Consider the following 26,408-nt stretch of genomic DNA (forward strand, 5'->3'; position numbering starts at 1 on the left):
CCTTGACCTTTCCTATTCTTTGTTGTTCTTGTCATTTGGTTAAGAATTTCAATTTTTCTAAAGCAGACTTGGCCAGCTTTCTGTCTTAAGTCATAGTTGAATGGGGTTCATTTTTAATAATTTTACTGTTGCACATTATGGTTTTATTTGCATTTGTTCGTCATGATGGAATTGCCAAATTGGTTTCTTGTTTTTGCTAAATCTCAAATGTCAGTTCTTCTAAAGAAGACTTGGCTGGCTTAGTGTCAGATTTAGATTTTCATTGAATAGGGTTCTCATTCAATAACTCTGTCATTGCACTTCATGGTTTTATGTGTTTTTGTTTTTCATGAAGGAATTACCACATTAGTTTCTTTTATTAGCTTAGTCTCGATCTAAGATCTGTTTGACAAAGCCATCAACTATCAGACACCAGGCAAGTGCAAAAAAACTTTATGTAAACCTGCTTTGACAAATGAAGTGATCAGGAACAGTCTTCGAAGCTATGTACCCAGCTTACATCCACCAGTCCAGTGTAGCCTACAGTCCCATTCCCAATCCTTCTACGAGCAAGAGGCAGAAACTTGGAAGTTTCCACATCTCTGCCTCCACCCCCAGTGCATTCCTCAAAGTCTTCTATGGTTTACTTGTTTAAAAGAAAACATAACAAAATACACCTTTGGTTGCATTCCTACTCAGGTGTGGCCAGTTAGATATTTAAAAATTATTTTGAAGTAATAGACTAGTCAACAGAGAAAAGAAGCAAGTGAGAGAGTCATAGTACAACTAATTCAACAGAAACCAATAACACAAAAATGTACCGTTACCTCCAAATTTTAACCCAAGCTGCAGGTCTTTGTGTTGTGGAATATTATTTTTTAGAATAATAATATGGTGAAGTTGCTTGAGTTTATGTATTATATTATTCCCATTGAAGTGTGGATGTTAAAATGTAACCATTCTGGATGCAAGTTTCATGTTTTGTTTTAATTTTGTAAAACTGTTGCAAACGTTCATGGCTGTTTCTAAGTGGTACTTCACTCTGCCCAGCATGGATAATAGGTTTTAATGACAGGGCTGCAATAACTGATTCATTTTTCTGGTCTCAGACTTAAGAATTACCCTTTCAGGTTGCCTTGCCATTTCAAAGAAATGAAAGATTAACGTTATTGGTAATTTTATTCAATATCGTTGCCAGTTCATTTAAAAAAGGCATGTCTTATGTGTGCTTCTAGAGTTCAATGATGTGAGCAGTCATTGTAAATGTTAAACTCTTGTACCTTTTCACGTATTTAAGAAAACTGTTGAGTTAGGATGGATAAGGAAAATGGAGGAACAAGAACAGCTGTAGATATCCCCTAACTGGAAGTAAAGGCTGCATAAACCAGGATGCTTTCATTTACTACTCTTTATATAGTAGTTGCAGGTGCGACAAGACTTTTCAAATCACTATGTAGGCAAAATTAAATAAATGAATGATATGCAAGTAAGAAAATATATTGTGAATGGGAATAAATAAATACTAAAAAAATTATATGCTAGCATAAGTTATTGTCACAAAAGTACATGTATTTTTGTTGCTTATTTCTTTACATATTTACTAAATGTGCTACTCATCTAAGACAGGTTGAAATCAAAATAATCAACATAGATGTCATTTTTTTTATTGGATATGTGGGTTGCTCATTTGGTCTGGTATAATAATGCAAACCTTTCCTTCACGACGGCCTTTTCCTCTTCAAACAAAACTTCCCATTTTTGCCTCTCTCTCTCATCCTTGCTTACCAAACTGGCCTCTCTTATAGTTGAAGTGTTTTGCTGGGAAAATACAGCAATGGTCGCTACCACATTGGCCTGGTTTAGCAACTTAAGCCTGGTCATGTCAACCTCGTTGATTTCTTGACTGTTCTTCTGTACGTTTTTTCCCTATATTATATTTTTCTGCTTAACTTTAACAACCAGACAGACATACAGATGCACTGACACACGCGCTTACACAGAGACTAGTCCTTTTAATAAGGTGGATAAGCTAATTTCTGTCAGTCCAGGAGTTACTCTCTGTTGGACGTGTTCAGTGTTAATATTTGCAGTTCACCACCTATTGGAAAGTATTAATGCATGTAGTAATAAAATCCATTGCAGTTTTCTTTTCAACAGATGGCACATCACAGACATTAGCAATGCTTTTACAACTACTACACTAAATGGCATATAACAGAAACCTAACAACCAGCTGGATGCAAAGATACAGAGACACACACAGATCCTTAAATTATTTGTTCGTTTATTTATATTTGAGATGCTGATGTAATATTAAATATGTCTGAAAAAAAAAAACTGTTAAAGTTGAAAGGATGGACTTTGGTGAGTATGTGTTTTTGATGGGTGAATTGTCAGTAGAGTGCATGGCCTTCAGTTGCCACATTTACATCAGACACTTGCAGTCTGTTGTAATTTTGAAGTAGCTTCTTTACACGGTAATTCTTGGGAACTTTTTCTCACACTCATATCCATTGTAGACTCAGTAATCACAACCTGAGCATTCCTTGGGGATCCCGTAGTTCATAGCTCCTATAGTTCCTAGCTCCTACAGGTGGTTTTCTTAGAATTACTGTACCAATCACTAAGCCCTGTATGTTGATGGGTGAAAATTACGGTTTTTTAAAGTGTATTTCATGGTGCATGTGGTATCATGGAAATAAATAAATTAAGAAATAATTAAATACATACATAAAGAAAAAAAAAATACATATATTTCATGACATGCCCAGTGGTCACATTTTGTTGTTCTTTATTTATTCTCATATGTCACAATGCATTTATTTTTTTATTTAATTTTGTCCATTTTGTTATTTACATGACATTTGTGTTTTGAGATTATGTCAGCATTTGTACATTCAGGAAACATTAGCTGATTAATAAGGTCTTTGCCTTCTTTCTAATTATTTTAGAATACAGTACCTATTAAAATTGTCTTTGTTGTTTTGATATCATGGTGTCTCAAAAAACAGATCAGATTAGCTCTAGTACAGAAATAATCCTAGCTGCAGTAATTAAATCATTCATTGATGCACTCGATACACTTTTGAAGACTGCATCTCGGTTGCTCCCATACTACCCAAATGTGTGCTGCCTGTAGTACTGATATACGTATACTCTTTTCTCTTCAAAACGAGCACCGTAAATTGGTGTTTGCCAACTTAAATTTGGCAGTAAATGTATGTCAGTGTAAGAATGTGTTGCTGTTAACATGTTATTTTTAGTAAAATTTGAGCCATCTGCCACGTGCTTATGTTTCAAAAGATCCTGAGCCATTTTGTATATTTTATTTTGCAATGAAAATGGCATAATGGGTTCAGCCATACACTAAATACAAGTAAAAGTAGCCATTTAGTTTGAAACTTGTGTTGCATTTTCCTTGCCACCATTGTGGATCCCTTAATGGCAGAAAAATTCTAAAAATACTTACATTATTCTGGAATGTAAAAAATATTTAAAGTAGAATTATAATTTTAATATACTTGCTATTAATCTAGTACAACGGTGAGATGTGCAGTTGGTCCTTACATGTCATCAGCTTAGCATTCCTACTTAGAAAAGCTGCTAAAATTATCTCTCATTGTCAGGTTGTTTACAGCTGTGTTTCACCTGCATTGGATCCAGCTGGCTTTATATACTTCAACAATCAATCATTCTTTAGTACAAGATGTGTTTCTCACTCCAATTGTATAATGATCCGCTCCTCCTAAATGGCCAAAGTGATATAACACCTACAAAATGGTCAGAATCTCCACCTGCCTACCCAGAGTGGGTACAGTAAAAGGCAACATGAGATCCATCAAGACTAACTTTCTTCAACCTACTTGGGCTAAAATGTACTTCTAATTTAAATATACCAAAATGCTTTATCTGTGGCACCACTGCAAGAGAACTACCTCTTTCAACCTTCGCGAACATGTGCAGTTTTTAATATCTGGAAAAAAATTTGGGATTAACTTGCTTAGAGATCTTTATATAGACAACGTCTTTGCATCCTATGAACAATTACATTCCAAATTTAACATTCCAGCTACACATTTCTTTCACTATCTTCAAAGTAGGAACTTTGTTAAATAGAACCTTTCCGATTTTCCTCATCTCGCACCCTTATCCATGCTGGAAAAAATATTGCTCAATCTCAAGGACTCAGACTCCATCTCTGCAATATATAAAATCATTTTACAATCCCTCCTTTTCAAAGATCCAAGAGGACACTGGGAAAAAGATCTCTCAATTAATATATCAGAAAAGGAATGGAAAGTAGCACTGCAGAGAATTCACTCAAGCTCCATATGCGCAAAGCATACAATACAACTCAAAATTATACAACGAGCACATCTGTCTCGACTAAAACTCTCCAAAATGTTTTCAGGGCATGATCCAACCTGCGAACACTGCAATCAATTCCCAGCCTCACTGGGTCACATGTTCTGGGCCTGCACCAAATTAACATTATTCTTGACCAAAATGTTTAATTACCTTTCAGACAGCCTTGGACTCACAATCCCTACTAACCCATTAACAGCTGTTTTTGGGGTTCTTCCAGTACGGTTTAAAGTGGAGAAGGACAACCAAACTGTGATTGCATTCACTACACTTTTGGAACACAGACTTATTCTGCTAAACTGGAAGAACCCAAACTCTCCTGTTTTAAGTCAGTGGGAAACCGATGTTTTATACTATTTGAAATTAGAAAAAATCAAATACTCATTTAGAGGATCTGTACAGACTTTTTTCAAAACATGGCAGGATCTAATCAGTGATATTTTAAAATAAGCTTTTAAAGCACAGAGGAAGCAATTATTTCTGTATTTCTTTGTCTTCTGCATTCATCTCTATTGGGTTTTCAAACTTATTAATTTAGGTGTGTTTACAAGCCTTAAATTTTACACCGTTTGCCTTGCTGTCTCTCTCAGGGGTGGGGGTCGACTTGTTCTTAACTCAATTTTATTTTTTGTAAAAATTGATTGATTTGTATGGAATAATTGCAATAAAATTAATAAAACTTCAAAAAAAAAATTAAATTAAATAAAAATGAATATACCAAAATGCGTAGTTAAAGAAAGAAGGGATGACTGTAAACCCTTGGCCAGGAGAACAAAAAGGGCAAACAAAGAATGTTTATAAATAAAAGGATTATTTCAAAGATCCTTTGTATATCAAAATAAAACTCAAAGAATAGGAAAGAGTTGTGTAAAAGGGGGCACTCCAGTAACAAACAGAGACCCATTACACAATCCAGATATAGTTGTCAACAAACAAAGCAAGATGGAACAGTAATCTAATAATAAGAATAAGCAAAAACACAAAAGAACTCACCAATGCCCAGTGAATACAATGCACTGCATTTAGCTGCCTATCTCCTCAGTCGTTTTAGAACTGGGGGACATCCTAGAGGGAAATGAACAGGTGCCCTTGTCTTTTGGGGAACCACCCATATAAAAGGAACACAGTAGAACAGAGTCTCACATACAGAAACTAAACAGTAAACAAAAATACTTTAATATATAAACAATAAACATAAATAACAATATTAGCACAAGCAGTAATAATTAAAGAATTAAGAATGAACTAAAAAGGCATAAAAAAGGAATATAAACATAAGCCACGGGAAGCGCTAGTTTAAACATAATAGGTTGGTTGCTAAGTATCTACTGGTACAATTCTTGGACGTTTGCAGCATCTTTGTTAGTGGCCCTCTACAGTCTTGCTTGGTTAAGGTCCAATTGAGCGAATTAAGCTAGTCAAGTCACACATCGCTACATCATACTCTTCACGGGGCTTTGTTGCACATTGGTTACTTATAAAGTATCATTGGCACTTAGTAAGAACTCTAATGGTTTTGTATTCTATATACTGTGCTTGTTTTTGTTCTGAACTTCTATAATACATATTGTTTTAATTTACAAAATTTAAAAATGAATCCTTAATAGGTTTTCTGTACATTGTGCCACAAATAACCAGTTTCTACTATGAAATCCTGTAGGCTTCTCTCTAGTATTCATTTTCACTAACCATATGCTGTACCAACCTATGAATTTTCAGTAAATGTGAACAAGTGCAAATTATAGCTTTAGGGAGCTGGGAAACCAAAGCACTTTTTCTTGACAGACAAATGAAAGACTGTATTGAAGCTGAGGGCAAAATGGCTTCAGTGAGCATGCTAGAGGTTACAGTGAGGACAGCAAAATGTAATCGTACATATTTTATGAAAATACCAGAGAAAGGGCTTTTGATTTAAATTCTGATTTCCTGATGAATGTAGCAGGTATAAAAATTTCACTTGTTCACTCCATTGTCTTTACTAGTGTTTTCCTGTTGTTGGACTGCCAGGATACCAAGGCTTATCCTGTTGGTTATACGTGCTGGGCAGCATGGGACAACATTCTATCACTGTGTGACCTTATCCGCAGGCCTAAACCAACTTTCATTGTGTTAATTTAGAGAATCCAGTCAAAGTAATGGAAAGTCCTCTTTAGCTGGAAGGATTTTTGTGAGTACTGGGAAAACAGGCATACTTCACATGGAAGGTGTTTTGCCTGGGAACTTGAATTCAATTCCAATTCCAATAAAGGCAATTAGACTACAGCATCACCTGTTTCAACTGCATGCCACCAAATCATTTGTTTTCCCGTTTATTTTTAAATGTGAAAACATCACAGTTGTTTTGGATTTGAACTAAGTATTCTTTTCTTTCAGGCAGGATTACTGTATTATATTAATTAAGTCTATATAGAGTTTGCCTGTTTCTCCCCTGTGTCTATATGGGTTTTCTCTAATCTTAAAAGGCATGCGTTAGTTTTTTTTAGCAACTTTGATGTGGTTGAGTATGAGCTATTCTGCATGTATGAAGGGGTATATCCTGTGATGAACATGTAACTTGTGAAGGGTTTCTCACTGCCTTGCATTTCATAACTTGAGGATAATTGCTGGTTCTCTAGGACTTTGAACTGAATGAGCTCATTCATAAAATGGAAGGATACACACTAGTGAAGAAAAATCTAGGCAGAGCTTCCTTATACAAAGTAAGTTATTCTTTCATGAAGTGATGCAAAAGGTGTGGCCAGAGGCAAATGATGCATTGGATGTTATGGTAGATGGCAAATGTCATGTAGGAGTTATGCCAAGGATGGAAGGCTGACAAGTGAAATGCAAAATTTTATTGCAGCCCGAGTCTGAATTCTTCAAGGATCATCCATTTTGTGTGATTTGTAAGTATTTCCTCCAGAGGATATTTGCTAAAAGGTATAGATATAAATGCAAAGTATTTGTTTACAGGTACTTGTAGTTTTACCAGGGTAAGTGTAATATTCAATTCAAAGAGAATGAGTCATCTTTAATCTTACAAAAGTGTTATTTTCTCATTCTGAATACAGAACATTTATATTGGTGTTGTAGTTTGCTATTGTGATGGATATTTTACCTCTTATTTTATGTCTGCTTTGCATTGTCCACTGACTCTGTTTTCTTAGCAGCATATTTTTTAACCAAGATTATATGTGATGAAATTGAATTGCAGCCATTTTATCAATTTAGCTTTGCATCAGCAGCTTTTACCTAACCCTAGAATCTGGGAAACCATCCAGAATACTCTTACACTTTGAATACTTTGTTTTATTATAGATATTTACAAGTCAAGGACTGAAGATTAGATTTGAAAGCTTGGTGAAGCTTAAATGTCTGTTTGATTTACAATTTTCTACACTAATATAAGCTGTATGAAAATATGTTTATAACTTTACTATAACTAGTGAATGTATTCACTTTAGAATTTGTGTAGTGAACACACGAATGTGATGAATAAGTGCACCGTTAACTGAAAGCAGGCCAGGTCCTTCACCAGTTTGCACAGGTATGACTTCATTTCAGGACAGCCAGCCCCTAAAAACCACATACAGGCTTTGGCTTGCTGAGGTCTACAAAGGGGCCCTGGTTTAAAAGTTCAAAAATACACCAAAATGTCCTTCTAAGGAGAGGAACTATATAACCTATGGCTAGATGAGACAAGTCTAAAAAATGATTCTTTATGAAATGAAGAATTAATTTTTTATTCAATAATACAAAAATTGTGAAAAGGGCAAAAGTAAGTCAAAAAGAACTTACCTAACAAGTTAATCCAAAGTGAACAAATCCCAATATGTGATATAAGAGTAAAATCTAAAAACAGAAGCGAAAACATAAAAAAAAAAAAAACAGAAAATCCAAAGAGAACAATAATTACAAAATCTCCAACACACTCAATGAACCAAAGCTAGAACCTTATCTTTGACTTCAGTCTAAAGGTAGTGGATCCCGGCGGCAATGAAGTCCTGGGGTTCCGCGCACAAAACGTAAGGGATAGTGGAAAATTTAAAGACACAGAGCATTAATAGTAAAGGTATATTCCACTCAAAAATTATCATTTTTTATTTTTTAAATAATCCCATATAGTTTAAGGGTAATTTTTAATCTCATATTTTCATGGAAAAAATACATAACAAAGATTCTAAAAGAATGGGACCCAACATTGACCAACGCTGGACAGTGGTTAACAATGTGAAAACATTCATAGAAAAAGAATAAAAATTCTCACGTAACTCATGTTGTATAATTCAAATGTTCGTTATCCATTTGTATGCTGAAAATCTACAAAATGTTTAAATGTTATTAACACTTACATCAGGAAATATAATATATACAGGAAAGGCACATTTTCTTAATATTGAGCTTTTGAATTGAAGGTCTGCCTAAAATCCCCTAAAGACCACCCCCCAAATCAATTTGTTTAAGAATAATGTCTTACTACAAACTGGTCAGATCAGGACAGGTTGGGCAGCACCACTCTACGAAACAGCACAGGATCCAGGTTGGCAAACCCCCAGGCAGACATGCTCAGAATTAGCCAGCCCAGCAGATCACAACTGCATTGTCATTCGTAAGGACAGTTCCATCACCTGCCATAACTGCGATTCAGATGTGTGTAATGCTTTGATTCCTCTGTAAGCAGGATGTGGGTCACTTAGACCATAGATGGCATGTCACTTCCTCTAACAAATGCCTCCTTATTTGCCCTCAGAGCCCTCGCAGCCATCCTTCTCATTTCCTGGTATAGACCATAGTTGCCATCAAGTCATGCACTGTGACTCCTCTTGATGACATCCAGGGTGCCCTGTGAGATGAAACGCCTCCTTCTAGGAACACTGGTAACACCAACACAGCCCTCAGCATCCTTCAGTGTCTTGTCGCAGAAGGTCTCCCGCATGACATTAGGATCAGCAGTTGCACCCAAGTCTGTAAGTTCCTCACATAAATTGTGTGCAAACTCATTAGAAACAGCCTGATCTTGGAGTCTGGCCAGGTCCAGCCTCATTCTTCTAGTAAGTGGCAGCCCACTGGACATAAGCTGGATCTTCAGAGCAACAACCAGAAGTCTGTGGTCAGAATTCACAAACTCTGCACTTATGCAGACTTGGAAGTTATGTAGGAGCCTCCAGCGTCTGCCCATGAGGATGCGATGAAACTCCTTTACTGTACCACCAGTATTGGAGTACCAAGTCCGACGATTTGGCTCAGGGCACTGGAACCAGGATCCAGTGATCCGCAGCTCCTGACCTTTTGCAAAGTCAAGGAAAATGGAACCACTTCACCACGGTCACCAGACCTATGGAGACTGACACAATACTCATAGCCAGCTCTGTCAGCGCCAGTGGTCGCATCGAAATCACCCATGACCAACGAAATGTCACCTCACAGGCACCCATCAACCTCTGAGTGAAGTTGCAAATAAAATGTCTCCCTCACTGAAATATCACTCACCGTGGTTGGAGCATACACAGAGACAACAGACAAGGCACCCAGAGAGTGCCTTATTCTGAGTCTCATAATACGCTTGTTGATAGAAGTGACATCAGCCACAGCAACAGCTACTCCCTGAGTATGACAGCCATCAGAATGACCAGACCAATAAAAGTTGTACCCACATACAGAAATTTATCCAGTCCCAGGTCTACATACCTCAAGGAGTTATGCCACTGAAATGCAGCGTTTACCAAGCAGCTCCAATAGCAGCAGAAGATGATCATCATGCCAGAGAGACGAGATGTTTCACACACCTACTTGGATAGACTGCCACAAATTGTGAGCAGAGAGCTGACATGCAGTAGGTGACTCCCTAGCACCACTCCAGTTCCGATCCCCAACAGGACTGACCCCATTGGCTCTCTTGCAGTTTTGACTCTTCCAGGGATGAGGCTTCTGAGGGCCCCCCTCCCCACCCTTATAATGCGAGCAGGGGGGATGCAGTTTAAAGTCATATCCAGGACAGAGTAAAACTGTGTGTGTATATTTATATATATATATAACCTTAATTTGTTTACTGGGTAAATTAATAAAGGCAGTTATTATATAAAAGATTGAGCAACACCTGAGAAGTCCTAGTGAACAGTCCACATGGAGATTGTGCTTCAATAATTAAAATAAATAATCCAAAATTAGTTGTAGATGGGTACAAAACTTGCTCAGTGTTACACTGACAAGAACCTTGTTAGAATTAATTGATATATGTTGTTTGCTGATGAAATTGCAATCTGTAACGAGAGAAGGGAGCAGGTTGACGAGACCCTGAAGAGGCGGAGGTATGCTCTAGAGAGGTGAGGAATGAAGGTCAGTAGGAACAAGACAGAATACATGTGTGTGAATGAGAAGACGTTCAGTGGAATGGTGAGGATGCAGGGAGTAGAGTTGGCGAAGGTGGATGAGTTTAAATACTTGGGATCAACAGTACAGAGTAATGTGGATTGTGGAAGAGAGGTGAAAAAGAGAGAGCAGGCAGGGTGGAATGGGTGCAGAAGAGTGTCAGGAGTAATTTGTGATTGATGGATATCAGCAAGAATGAAAGGGAAGGTCTACAGGATGGTAGTGAGACCAGCTATGTTATATGAGTTGGAGATCTGGCACTGACCAGAGTGGCAGAGTTAAAGATGCTAAGATTTGCACTGTGCGTGACGAGGATGAACAGGATTAGAAATGAGTACATTAGAGAGTGGGCTCAGGTTGGATGGTTGGGAGACAAAGTCAGAGAGGCTAGATTGCATTGGTTTGGACATGTGCAGAGGAGAGATGCTGGGTATATTGAGAAAAGGATGAAGATAGAGCTGTCAGGCAAGAGGAAAACAAGAAGGCCTAAGCAAAGGTTTATGACTGTGGTGAGAGAGGACATGTAGGTAATGGGTGTGACAGAGCAATATGCAGAAGACAGGAAGACATGGAAAAAGAAGATCTGCTGTGGCGACCCCTACTGGGAGCAGCCGAAAAAAGATGAATAGTAGTGACCTTTAAGACTTTTAATGACCTGCATGGCACTGCAGATACCCTAAAGTCAAGAAGAATCATTACAGATGGACCTGAAGAGAACTCAGATCTAGTATTTAACATTAATTTGCATTAAAGTTCATGGAGGTTATGGGGTTATGAAACTTGAAAATAAATGTTATGAGAAGGACTTGGGAGGCATAGTTTAATGGACACTGTCCAAATCCAGGCAATGTGTAGAAGCAATTATGAATAATAATAGGATATCTTATTATGTACAAGCCAGGGGACATTACTGTTAAGCTAACCACACCAGTAGTATCTGGAACACTTTGTGAAGAGAAGGTCCAGAGAAGTGCCACTAGACTGATTACATATTATGAGCTTTGAGGAAAGATTGAAAATGGTGAATCCAAGCAGAGATATAGAGGAAACATCATAGAAATTTTAAAAATTATGAAGGTAACGTGTAGAGTTGATTCCATCTGTTACATAAAACAAGATAATTCATCAATAAGGACACATGAGAACAGGCTGAAGCTGAAAAAGTTTCACTCACATGTTAGAAAGTTTTTCTTCACTAAGAAAATCATAAGTGTAATGAATTAACAAGTAATGAGGACGATATCAGTAGTTTGGGAAACTTCAAAACTGGACCTGAAGATATTATGTTTTGCTGTTAGGTTTACAAGGAAAGATGAGCTAACTGTATGTTGGGAAAAACTGTCTGTTCACATTAATAATGTTTTTATGTTATTGTCAATTTAATTGTCACGTTTCTTTTTTGTTTCCTAGCACAATGTAACTTATATTCACAAATTCACATAGTCCAATTCAGGGTTGTTGAGTTTGAGTGAGCGAGGGGACAGACCATATTCCACAGGTGCTGGGCACAGGACAGTATCATGAACCAGAAAGGATGTACTGTTAGCATGAACGTAAATTAGAAATAACTGATTAGCAAGTACCTAAATGGTAACCATATGTATAGGCTCACTAAGGGTCCTGTATTCAAAGAAGTGCTGGCATGAGACCAAGTACTGTATTATTGTACTGCATAATGGTATGTTTATGTGTCATGTATAAATAAACAGACTGTTTTTTAAATAAAAAATGAAACATTAAATTTTTATTTAGAGCACATACTAATGTGCAACTCTTGTTCCCTGTGTGGTCTGTTACTTCTCAGTGCCCATCAATGCACTTTTGAGCAGCAACTTCCCATTTCTTAAGCCTTCCCCTGTTCCTCTCCTTTTGAATGAGAAGAGCCACACAAATGCCACAATACATGGTTTAACCAACATTGTCTTAACATCACCAAAATCATACAAAATGTATGAGGATCTTTACAAAGAGATAAAGGGTTTTGAAAATGAGCACATCTGCCTGCATCTTCTTTCACCTAAAATTAACTTTGTAGGTTCCGAAAGGAAATGAAAGCCATTATAATAATGTATGTTTAAAAGGTTTGACTACTCCTTTTAACAGAAGTGAATACTTAAAGCAGAAGTGCTCTGCTTTTAGGTTGTAGTAGTCATAAAACTTCTCATGAATTAAAACTTAAGTCTTACCTCCTATTTTACAGGAAGATTTGTGCCTTAAGGAAAATGGGATTTGGAAGGGACCTTAGAAATTCTAATGAAGCACTGCTAAAGCTGCAAGACTGGGAGATAAAACTTCTAGAAACTGTGAAAAAGTTTATGTCATTACGAGTGAAAAGTGATAAAGAATATGCCTCCCTTCTTCAAAATATCATCCAGCAAGTAGACAAGCATGAGAACTCTACTCAAGTGGATTACATCAGCAATACTTCTAAGGCAAGTGACTGTTTTATGGAGCTTAAATATGCAATGTGTCTATTGAAACAATTATCTGGGGAACAGAAAGCTTATATCCACTGACATCTCACACTGAAAATACTGCATGGAGAACAGTAAAATTTAGTAAATGTTTAGCAGCTTTAGGAGCTTGTTATAGTGAAAGATGTTGGCTATGTTTAACATTTTGGGAGAGGATGGGTTTTGTACAGAGAATTGACTGCTTTGTATTGCCAAACTGGCACTTAACTGAATATGACAGCCTTCATGATTAATGTGGTGTTAAAGGCAGATGCAGAGTAAAAACAATGAAATCCTTTAAAAGTAGGTTTAGGAACTGAAATTAGTTAACTATACTGAAATCAATCAACTTTATTTTATATAGTATACCCTGTGCACAGAATCACACTCTATATACTGTTTGTTTAGAATTACGGCTGAACTCTATGAAAAATGAGTCTATAGTTTATTATTTGACACAGTCGTAATAGATTATACTTTAAAAGGAATGACTTTGCAGCTGTGCTGCTTTCACAGAGATAGGAAGGAAAAGAATGTAGAAGAAAGATTGAAAGCCATTAGGCTTTCTGACAATTGCACTTTTTCCTTGCTTCTTCCTTTTAAGGTTAACTGCAATCTGAAAGTTGTGTACTAGCTGGTCTTTTCTGTTTTACTCTAGAAACACAGTAATTAGCACCACCTTGTACTAATTGGTGACAGAATATTCCGTCTACTAAAGAAAATTCACCCTCATGGACAGTAGAGAAGGCAAAGATGGTTTGCAGTGATTACAATTCTATAATAAACAAGAATATGTGTGAACATTCCCTTCAACTCATCTGGCCTAGAAAGCCAAATATATATATTTACGATATCAAGCAAGCAACCTTTATTTTATATTGTACTTGTCTATAACAGGCACTATCTCATGGTATTTTGTAATTTACACACATACTCTGTATCCAGCAGAGAGTGCTAGCCCCCATGGGAATGAGTTCTTTCGTGATTGCGGTGTGTTACATAACCCGAAACTATATAGATATGATATAAAAAGGTGATACCCCTCCCTTAGTGATACGGCGGAAAGAAGTCACTTAGCTTTGATTAATAACAGCTTACGCTACATAACAGATGAAGGAAGTCAATGGCAAAAACCAGTTCAAGAGTGGGGGTCTGTTGTGTAGAAACTGCCATTTTCTCTGTTGCAATGGAAGGATATTCAGGATCAGATGACGTTATCTCCCATCCGACTGTCGGCTTTAAAGGCTTCAAAGCCTTGCAGTTGCTTCGGGACGCTCTTCCATGTGTCGTCCTGTTGGGTGGAGTCCCAAAAGAGTTTAGAAACCTTACAGAGCGTAAAGTATTTTTTTTTATTTTGTGTCCAAGTGTAGTGACTCTTCAGGCAAAAACAACTGTCATTGGATAGGTCCCTTGTTAAAGTCGCATAAAAAGAAAAAGATTCCAGTGAGCAGATGGATAGCAGTGATTCCGTTAGTTAGAGTGAAAGTCGTCCCACACAGTAACCCTCCTCCTCCTCTTCCTTTCCTCTCTGTTGTCTCCCTCACACCAGCCACGATTCTTTTCAAAGGTAAAGTGCATGTTAATTTGTTTTATTTATTTTTACTTTATATTTTGTAGTAATCATTTTATATGAAGGGCGGCACGGTGGCGCAGTGGTAGCGCTGCTGCCTCGCAGTTAGGGGACCTGGGTTCGCTTCCCAGGTCCTCCCTGCGTGGAGTTTGCATGTTCTCCCCGTGTCTGCGTGGGTTTCCTCCGGGCACTCCGGTTTCCTCCCACAATCCAAAGACCTGCAGGTTAGGTGGATTGGCGATTCTGACTTGGCCCTAGTGTGTGATTGGTGTGTGGGTGTGTCCTGTGGTAGGTTGGCACCCTGCCCAGGATTGGTTCCTGCCTTGTGCCCTGTGTTGGCTGGGATTGGCTCCGGCAGACCCCCGTGACCCTATTCGGATTCAGCGGGTTAGAAAATGGATGGATGGATGGATTTTATATGAATATTTTTGGGTGGTAGAACGAATCATCTGAGTTGCCATTATTTCTTATGGGGAAATTAAATTTGATATACAAGTGCTTTGAATACAAGCATGTTTTCCGGAACAAATTATGCTCACAAACCAAGGCACCGCTGTATTTAGTTCTTCTTTTCCTAATGAGTTAGGTCAAAATCAGTTCATGGCTTTGTGTAAAAGTTTTTAAAGAATGTGGCAGGTCATAAAAATCTTACTCAAACTTATTCTTACAATAAACCCACATTCACGTGCTTATTCTGCATCATGCAATTAAAATTGTTCCTCTTTTTATATTTTAGTTTAATACAGTTACATAGGTAAATCAGCCTTTACCCTGCATCATCTCATAACAGGCCTGTATGAGGTAGAAAGGTTTCATTATAACAAACTCATGTCCTTTTTTCTAAATAAAGAAAATGTCTTGTCAACGTTTTTTTTTTTTTTAAAGAAATTGCTTTTGCAGTCTCCCTATACCAACCATTTAATCTGCATGTTTAGGATAATGTTGAAAGGAGCTTACTTTTAATGTTGTTAGATTTTCAAAATTTTAATACAGCAAGGTTATTATGTTAAAGAAATCTCTTTTAAGGTCATACTGTTGCGAGGAAATCACATTATATTACTGCTATACCTTTGTGGGTAAGAATGTGCTTAAAAGCTCAAAGAGGAAAGCACAGTATGTCTGAGCTTGTTTCTGTTTTCTTTTCATCTTCTTCAGTCATGGTTACAAATGGTTCAACAAACAGAGCAGTTAAGCAAGATTATGAAATCCCACGCTGAGGATCTTAACTCAGGACCCCTTCATAGGTTGACAATAATGATAAAAGACAAGCAACAAGTCAAGAAGAGTTACCAGAGCTTTCATCAGCAAATTGAATTAGAAATGTGCAAGGTATGTCATTTCAACCTGCCCTGTTTCAAAAAGTAGTTAATGTGTATTTTATGTTTTATTATTGTTTTTGTTTATTTTGAGTTATTATTTTTCATGTCTTTTGTGATGGCCGGCCGGGATGCCCCTTCAACACTAGATCTGGGGGAGCAGCCATGGGATGCACTCTACATTCCTCGGAATGCTTGGTGGCAGCCCTCCTGGGTTACATCGGGGTCACAGGTGTGGGACTTCAGGACTCAGACCTGTTGGGATCCATGGCCACCACCCGGAGGAGCTGCATGGCTTAACGAGCCTCTATGGGCTGGAATGCACCCACACCCGGAAGTGCAGCCTAATTAGGTCAATTACCACCTGGAGCACTTCCAGGCGGGCTACAAAAAAAGCCTGCAGCCACTACTCAGGAGCCAGAATCGGGTGGAAGAGGATGAGGTTGCCTGGGAGGAGTGGTGGTGCCAGAGGATTGTGTTTTGTGGAGTTAAGTGCTTGTGGGACTGTGTATTACCTGTGGGGGTTCAAGGGGAAGACGTGCACCACAGGTGAAGAAAAATAAAAGTCTGTGCTTTTACAAGCACCTTTATATTACACTTTATATTATTTTTTTGGTTTCATATGTGATTATGTATTGATGTGCTGTCTCTTTAAAAGTGAGTGTATTCCATCTTCCTTGTTGGTTGAACCCCAAGGTGTCACCTGTCCATTTCTATGTAGTAATTGCCCCAGCCCTATACAGGCTGTGGAGACCGGCAGTTCAGTGGGATTTATTGTTGAAGTCATTTGTAGTTATAAGTATTGTAGTTCCCCAGTAATATAGACTCCAGAAAGTGCAGCTGCTGTGCAAAAAATGCTGCATAATTCCTGTTCCAAAGAATGCAAGCACCTCTTCTCCTAATGACTACAGACCAGTGATACTTGTGCCTCACATAATGAAGACCTTTAAGAGTCTGACACTGGACTATAGGAGTCCTCTTGTGGTAGACTACCTGGACCCACTACATTTTGTTTATTGGACAAAAATTGGAGCGGAGGGTGCAATTACTGTATCTGTTCCAGAAGGCTTATTTTCACCCAGACAAAGCTAGGAGCACTGTGAGGATTGTTTTTTTTTGTCATTTCTCCAGTTCTTTCAATACCATTCAGCCACCCCTTTTAAGTGGTAAGCTGAGAGATATGCAGGCAGAGCCGTCTATGGTATCCTGGATAATGGACTACCTGTCATACAGACTGCAGTTTATGAGATTCAAGGACTGTGTTTCTGATACGGGTGTGAGCAATACTGGAGCACCACAAAGAACAGCTGTGTTTGCTTTTCTCATCACTCTGTACACCTCAGACTATAAATACAGTATATCATCAAGTCATATTACTTGCAGAAATTCTTAGATGACTCTGCAGTTATGGGGTGTATTGATCAGGGGGAATCAGGTGGAGAACTTTGTTTCTTGGTCCAGAAACAATTGTATGCAACTTAACATTACAAAAAAAAGGAACTGGTTGTTGATTTTTGCTGCATCAAAGAGCCTCTAGGTCCGGTCAATTCTTAGGAAGTGGATTTGGAGGTGGTCCACTCCTACAAGTACCTGGGAGTCCACATTAATGACAGATTGGACTGGTCTTGTAACACAGAGGAACTATATAAAAAAGGGCAGAGCAGGCTCTTTTTCTTAGCAACAACAACAACAACAACATTTATTTATATAGCACATTTTCATACAAAAAGTAGCTCAAAGTGCTTTAGGAGTGCTTAGGAGACTGCATTCCTTTAATGTGGGAAATGACAATCTTCACATCTTCTATAATTCTGTGATGACCAGTGAAATTTTCTACAGTGTGATGTGCTGAGCTGGTAACATCACTTCAAGAGATGCCCACTGAATCAACAACCAAATTAAAGGGCAGACTCAATTATGCGATGCACTGTGGCCTCCTGGAGGTGCTGGCAAAGGAGGGGATTTAAAACAAAACTGAGTGCCATTATGAACAATGCTGCACTTCCTCTCTCTGACGCACTAACACTGAGGACTTTCAGCCAATGAATCATTCAGCAGAAGTCTGTCAAAAACGCGATGGGGGCTCCTTTATACTAACAGTATTACGCTAATATTATACCTCACTGAGACTGTCATGTTTTTTCTTTTTAATTTGTTTTCCTTTCTAGCCATTCTGTTGTGTGTTCAGACTAGAGTCTGTCTGTCTGTCTATCTAAAGAGCTTCTGCGAAAAGGCACATTTCCCCCTGGAGACAAATGAACTTTTTTTCTATTTGTTCTTTTTCTTTTCTGCTTGTCTGATTATTTTTGCTCTGTTTTAGAATTCTGACTACTGGATTGTGTTTTTGGGATATACTCACTGTGTATTGCATTTTAGGCAACTCTTTTAATTTTAGCAGTTTGCAGTGCGGAGCTTTTGTTACATTCTTTTGGTATTTTTAAAATAATTCTTTCTTTTATGAAGATTCTTTTGTTTGCACCAGCTGGGGTTTACTGTTACCTTCCTTTGGTGGAGAATTTTGTGACACTGAAAAACATTTAAAGGATATTTTGGGGCTACATCCCTTTTGAGCCTACAAAGCCTGAGTCAGGCCATTTGATTGGGAATTAAACTTACTGAGTTGAGGCCTGTTCCAGGTAGTGAAGCTTTGTGGAGCATTATTTAAGTTTCAACCTTCTTTTTCCTGACAGACCTTTCAGTTTTGTTTTAATGACAAGATTAATAATTCTAATTTTGAAAGGCAATCTCTCTTGAGCATCTTTTTGTATTATTGTCAATCTGCTAGTAACATTCTGACTGGCTGGAATGGATATCAATCTTAGGCATTCTGCTACTATCTAAACAGAGTGTTCATGTATCGTATAAATAGCCTGTTTTTATAAGACTATTAAGTACAATCTCCAGCATTCTCGGACACGCACAACTTGGCATTGGGTGTCTGTACCTTTAAGAAAGCAGAGTGTTATGGGAAGGGCTTGAGTTTCTGTTTTAGTTTTGAGCCAATGTAAATAACATTTTTTTTATTTTATTTTACTTCACCCTGGTTTCCTTCTTTTCCCGTCTTATTAAGTGGAGATGACATTTAGTAATAGAGAAATATGTACACTGTATAAGTAAAAACGGTTTCCTTTACAGCTAAGCTACATTTATGTATTTTGGTAAGCAGAGGGAGGATAAAGTGAAGTGAAGTGGATGGCTTTTAGTAATGTTTCACTAAAACAGTTTGTTGGTTTTATTTTTATGTTTTACAGTATATCAGTCAATTATCACTAAATGTCACGTTAGGTTTTTTTCCATGTTGGTGTCTAGATAGATAGATAGATAGATAGATATTCTTCTATAGTTACTTTACTATCAAAAAAATATTTAGTTTGTTTCCAAATTATTATTGAATAAAAAGACATTTTCCAAATATCTGTTTAATTTAAATTTCAGTACTTATGGGCATACATTAGAAAACCTTTTTGGATATGTTAAAAGATTCACTGCCTTTTATTCTATTTTCAGTAAAGCTGCAACAACCAAATAAGAAAGCCACAACATGGGTTTTTGTTTTGGATACATTTTAACCAATCACCTAATATTATTGTACTGTCAACCAATCATCAGCAAGTTGCTTTTTGTGCAGTGATCGCCATGATGGTGAAGAGGCAATTTCAATAGAATGAGGTGTTAAAAATAAATGGCTGTGGGCATAGTTGAGAAAAAGCTGGCAGATGCATATAGAAGAATGCCTTGGCATGTCGTGCTACAAATTAAACAAACCTGGTGCTTGTTTGTGCACTGTGTTCAGCTGCAATACAACATTAGCACAAAAATGCACTGTTAACAGCTTAACGTGGATCAGATGCAGAGGCTTCGACTGGAGTAGGGTGGAGGTGGGCTTTGGTTAGAGATTAGGGTCAAAGTTATGGATGGGAACATTTTTCATGGTCCCTAGGTGGCGATGGGTTGGAGGAATAGGAGAGGATTGGAGCAACGTCTGTGCGATATTCATTGTTTTTATAATGGCACCATTAGTATGATATCCATTTATTTGTCAGCCTCTTTGGATGTCAAATGAAACCTGTGAAGATGCTTTACTGTGCCAGTTTTAAAAATGAACTGAAACCACTTTAATTACTTCATACTATACATGGAATGAAGCTTCAGGGAATTTACCCAGGTATGTGCATTGTACAGTACTATGTATTTTTTTGCCTGTTACACAGTGGTGAGGGGAGATCTTTGTTTTATTAAACTGAATTTGTTTAAAAATTACTCATGATGTACCAAGGAAAATTGAGCAGTCTTGCAGTCCTGGCCCTACAAACGGGAGCTTTAGTGTTTTGTGGATGCTTTTAATGACTTCACAACCTCTAAAGCTCTAAGGTGTATTCTCCAGAAATTAGTGCATTAAGGTAGGACCTGTTAATGGCTATATTTGTTTTACTTGATATTAAATTGATCATATAAGGAAAATTCAGAGAAGCAAATCGTGAATACAGATATTGTCCAACGGTGGAACTTAATTGTATTGCAGATAAAAAGGCTTCAAGAAATACAACATGCAACATGTGTAAAAGATGCCTAGCAGGCCAGTTTTATTCTTTTGACCACTGCTTGTATAGTCTTGGTTTAGAAAAAGAAGGGCTGAAAGGAACTTAATTATTATCAACAGATACCATTTTACATTCTATGTCAAGTTCTGTGACTGGATTTTGTTTATGTGTGTTTTACGTGTTACCAAATATAAAAGCATCACTAGTAAAATTGCTTGTTATTTGGTCTCAGTTATGACTTTTTCCATAAACATACAAACCATACAGTTACAAAAATTATAGTGACTGTATAAAATGTGACATTCCACATAGTAGGTAGTGTTTGAAATTAAAATGGCATGGGCATTTAAGAACCTTTGAACCTGTGGAAAATGACAAAACAATAAAAAGGCCAGTGTAGCCTTGAGTATCCAGAAAAAAGGTCACATATACCAAAGGAGAACTTTCAAGCTACACACAGGAAGTGACCAAGCCCAGGTTGGCCTTGTGCTGACCATTGCACCACCATATTGGTCACTTGTTAAGTTTAAAATCAGATAATATCTATTTATTGACATTAAAAAGTAATTACATCAATAGTGAATTCTCTAAACAGTTGGTTCATCTGTTTATAAATGTAAATACAGTTTTACAGAATGTTATAATTTTTACATTGTTTTATTTTAGAAAATAAACAGTTAAGGTTACATGTATTAATGTTAAGTGGTGTTCGTGAAATAAACTTTTTAAAAGCAGACATGCTGGAGTGATAAATTAAGACCATGACTTAAAGCTTTTCAAAGAAAGCATCTCTTTATTATATATTTTCAAGTCAGTGTGTTTAGTGTTTAAAATTATGCAAAGAATTATGTTTAAAACAAAGAACTGAAAATGTAAACAGCCATAACCTGTGACTTTTGATTGCATAAATATCAAAAGTCATAAATCAAAGGTACTGTAACTTCTTTTTCTATAATAAAACAAGCAATTTTATGGAATAAAATCAAAATGTATTCAGCGGGTTGGAAAATGGATGGATGGAAATATTTCAGAACACACTTTAATATTAATCTGCACATTTATATTTCAGGTGACAAAAAATGACTTGGAAAAATTAAAAGGTGCTTATAGACAATTAACAAAAGATGCAAACTGTGCCAAAGAGAAATACAAAGAAGCCATTGTAAAAGGTATTTTTCATATATTTTTTTTTTAATTATATTTTTTTGGAATATTGAGTGTTCTGCATTAAATTTGTCTTTACCTGCTCAGGAGTTAATTTTTGGACCATTGTTCCTGTTTGCAGCTTGTATAGCAATGGAACACCAAAATGTTTGTTGGGCTGAAATTCATTACTGAAATAACAATAAGCACATGAAAATTCTGGAAAAACAAAACAGCTCTATACCATAAAACAACTGTGAACATTAACAGCATTGGTTTCATATTCCTTTAGTACGCCACTGATAGCACCTCCGGTGTACAGAGTCAATGAGCCTCTGAATAATCGTATTTGTGGGATGTCACCTAGTCCTACAGATGGACCCGACTGAGTCAGCCAATCACCAGTGACAGAAGGTCATGTCTCTGGAAATTGCATTACAGGTCAACCCAAAGGTGCTCTGTGGCTTTAAAGTCAAGAGAGAACACAGGTAAAGATAGCGCCAGCATGGCAAAATTCATTCCCCAGGACGGCTGTTACCGATACATTTGTGTGTAGCCTGGTATTGTCCTGTTGTTGGGTCAGGTCTTGTTGGAGAAGGTCTCAAACAGGTAGGCATGATAAAAGGCCAGCAGCTTGGAGCCTGTCCCTCGCTGTTCTCTTACAGATGTGAGCATTGCGCCTGGCAAAAGTTTCAGCAGCAGTATGGGTGCCAGAGCGAAGATAAAAACACCAAAACAACATGTGGATATATAGATATCTGGAAATTCTTAATAAAATATTGCAACTTGTCAAAATTGTTGTCTTAATTTTCTTCTTTTTGTTTACCACTGGCTCACTACATTTCTCCATCAGCATTGTACAGTAGATAACGTTGCAGATCCAAGTCAATATCTGTTTGTCAAATTAAAATGTCACCCTTGGGAGAACCTGAATGCACTGGAGCATATATAGCAATAATTAATTCCATGGCATTCATGGTTCTTTCATACTTAAACACCCATTAAATTTGTTTTATTTGAGGAATCTGCAATAATTGCTCCCTAGACAATGGAAATAAATTACTGATCAATGAAATACAAGCAACAAATTTTTTTTTCTAGTTAGTTAGGATATAATGGGTTGGATAATGGATGAATGGATGGTAGGAGATAGCAGAGAAGTATTCATATGGATCACTAGAGATAGATAGGAGGCAGCATGAGAGACCATATTTTATTTCACTTTAAAACATAAGGTAGTATAAATCATTAATTCCAATCTTGTTTTTCTTTGTTTTGTGTCTTTTATTGGTCTTCAGTTTTAAGTTGCTTATCATTTACTATTTTTTTTTTACTCAAAACCACCCTTAAACTATACTTTTTTTGCATACACAGAAAAATTAATTGATAAGACTTTAAAGGAGTACTTCACCAGAAATTATGTTTTTTTATAAGTTACACACCTTATGTACTATGCATTTATGGCTAAGAAAATTTTTAAATCTTGTGTTTTCATGCAGAATGAGGTAAAAAAAAAAAAAACAATATAATTGAACCTAATGGCAACCACCTCTGTACAGAGGCAAGTAATATCAAAAACTTTCATTACAAAAAATCCTCACATTACTCGTGTTGCATATTTCACATCTGTTATCCAGTTCTTTGCTTAGGTTTTGACGGTTTTGAATTAAAGATTTGCCTCCTCCCCTCATTCACTGGTCAAGAGTCCTGTCTTCAGTATAATGGTAATGCCTGTATTCTTTATGTTGTATGCTGTTTTTTTGTAATTATTAATAATATTTTAGCAAAAAATGCACACTTTTGCAAGTTTTGAGAATATGACTGGATAACAGACGTGAATCATGAGACATGAGAAATATAAGAAATTGTTTTTTTTCATGGTTGTTTTTCACATTGCTCTTTCATAGTGCTGATCTCCATTAGGTTCTATTATTTCAAACTTTATTTTTCTCCCTTTCTGCATGATAACATGGGATTAAACATTTTTCTTGGCCATCAGCACAAACTACGTGGTGTAAGTAACACAAATAAATAACTAAATGAATGTAAAAAATAACATATTTCAGAAATTAGCAAATGAGAATTTAATGAAACCTGAATTTAAACACAAACTAGTCTGTCGGCAAGTGAACGTGTACACCACTCTAGTATTACCCTAGACACTGGAGCTGAACATCCTTGTTTTACGTTTTTGAGTCTGTTTTTTCAAGAGATGATAATCTTGGAGGCAAAGCATATTAAATGATGTGAACCCTTATAGAAATAATGCACAAATTTGGTGCATCAATTATGTGTAGCAAATATGTGAATGATTTCATGAGTTTGACTTACCTGTAAATTTTAAAATTTTACATGCCCATAATTTGTTTTTTTACAGGAAAAGAACCTGAAAAGGCAAGAGATCGCTATGATAAAGCCATGATGAAACTTCATAATCTCCACAATCAATATGTATTGGCTGTGAAAGGAGCTCAGCTACACCAGGAACATTACTATGATAGTACTCTTCCATTGCTTTTGGACTCTTTGCAGAAAATGCAGGAGGAAATGATAAAAGCACTGTAAGATCAAACTCTTTGATTACCTACAATACATTATTATTTTGAATTTATCCTTATATCTTTCAAATGCCGCAAGCGCCGTTCTTTTCTCTTTACTGCCTAAAAAAAAGTTCTCTTGAGCATTTCATCCTTCATCTTATAAATAGTTTATAGCAGTGTCACACTTGCTTGCTTTTTATTGATATTTAACACAGTTGTTAAATCAACACTAAAAATTTTCGAGATCAAAGCTTTAAAAGTGCTTTCTGCATTAAACTTGTTTGCCAGGGTAATGCATTGTTAAGTAGCTATTTTAGCTATTGTTGGGTTGTAATACAGAAAATGCAAAAAATAAAAATGTCCTATGTGGTCATTTGTAATGTTGCTTCAACCTGCGTTTATTACAAATATTGAAGGGTACCTTATCATGCCATCGAATGTTGAAGTTATTCTTGAGTTTGTGTGATATAACTTTTAATACTTTTATACATTTAGTGCCACTTTGTATGTTTCACTATCAAATAGGTTTAAAACATACCCCGAAAGGCTTTGTTGTGGATTATATCTAACAAAAAATACAGAAATTTTATATTTTTGTTCCAGCTATTAGCTTCATGCAGAACTCTCTAAAGATACTTGTTGAGCATTGACATATAATTAATATAGAATGCAGGTGCTGTGCACATTTCTTAGTAATTTGTAGTAAACTGTAGTATAGCTCATGCAGGCAAAACAAAAATTTTAATTATTACAATAGTTTAACACTTTAGCAAAGTTAATAATTAAGTCATTCTGTTACTCTGTTCACAACTTTATATCATGCGTACAGTGTAGTTTTACTCATGGCACTAATGTAATGGTTTGTACATGATGTTTTGTATCTTCATATTTTATGTCACTGCTGGAGCAATTGAATTTTCCCTTGGTAATCAGTTGATATCTATCTATCTACAGTGGTGTGAAAAACTATTTGCCCCCTTCCTGATTTCTTATTCTTTTGCATGTTTGTCACACAAAATGTTCCTGATCATCAAACACATTTAACCATTAGTCAAATATAACACAAGTAAACACAAAATGCAGTTTTTAAATGATGTTTTTTATTATTTAGGGAGAAAAAAATCCAAACCTACATGGCCCTGTGTGAAAAGGTAATTGCCCCCTGAACCTAATAACTGGTTGGGCCACCCTTAGCAGCAATAACTGCAATCAAGCGTTTGCGATAACTTGCAATGAGTCTTTTACAGCGCTCGGGAGGAATTTTGGCCCACTCATCTTTGCAGAATTGTTGTAATTCAGCTTTATTTGAGGGTTTTCTAGCATGAACTGCCTTTTTAAGGCCATGCCATAGCATCTCAATTGGATTCAGGTCAGGACTTTGACTAGGCCACTCCAAAGTCTTCATTTTGTTTTTCTTCAGCCATTCAGAGGTGGATTTGCTGGTGTGTTTTGGGTCATTGTCCTGTTGCAGCACCCAAGATCGCTTCAGCTTGAGTTGACGAACAGATGGCCGGACATTCTCCTTTAGGATTTTTTGGTAGACAGTAGAATTCATTGTTCCATCTATCACAGCAAGCCTTCCAGGTCCTGAAGCAGCAAAACAACCCCAGACCATCACACTACCACCACCATATTTTACTGTTGGTATGATGTTCTTTTCTGAAATGCTGTGTTCCTTTTACGCCAGATGTAACGGACATTTGCCTTCCAAAAGTTCAACTTTTGTCTCATCAGTCCACAAGGTATTTTCCCAAAAGTCTTGGCAATCATTGAGATGTTTCTTAGCAAAATTGAGACGAGCCCTAATGTTCTTTTTGCTTAACAGTGGTTTGCATCTTGGAAATCTGCCATGCAGGCCGTTTTTGCCCAGTCTCTTTCTTATGGTGGAGTCGTGAACACTGACCTTAATTGAGGCAAGTGAAGCCTGCAGTTCTTTAGACGTTGTCCTGGGGTCTTTTGTGACCTCTCGGATGAGTCGTCTCTGCGCTCTTGGGGTAATTTTGGTCGGCTGGCCACTCCTGGGAAGGTTCACCACTGTTCCATGTTTTTGTCATTTGTAGATAATGGCTCTCACTGTGGTTCGCTGGAGTCCCAAAGCTTTAGAAATGGCTTTATAACCTTTACCAGACTGATAGATCTCAATTACTTCTGTT

At 36.9% G+C, this 26,408-nt stretch overlaps 1 protein-coding gene across 1 annotated transcript in view; it reads left to right on the forward strand.

The window, feature by feature from the left end:
* Window positions 1-26,408, forward strand: part of fer (fer (fps/fes related) tyrosine kinase) — a 357,459-nt gene that overhangs the window by 66,639 nt on the left and 264,412 nt on the right. Inside the window, exons 2-5 of the mRNA XM_039759412.1 lie at window positions 12,893-13,124; window positions 15,871-16,044; window positions 21,642-21,741; window positions 24,093-24,276. Coding sequence (XP_039615346.1) covers window positions 12,915-13,124; window positions 15,871-16,044; window positions 21,642-21,741; window positions 24,093-24,276 — 668 coding nt within the window. The 5' untranslated portion in view covers window positions 12,893-12,914. The remainder of the gene's footprint in view (window positions 1-12,892; window positions 13,125-15,870; window positions 16,045-21,641; window positions 21,742-24,092; window positions 24,277-26,408) is intronic.

This window comes from Polypterus senegalus, chromosome 7 (genome assembly GCF_016835505.1).
Source record: "Polypterus senegalus isolate Bchr_013 chromosome 7, ASM1683550v1, whole genome shotgun sequence".
Taxonomy (NCBI): domain Eukaryota; kingdom Metazoa; phylum Chordata; class Cladistia; order Polypteriformes; family Polypteridae; genus Polypterus; species Polypterus senegalus.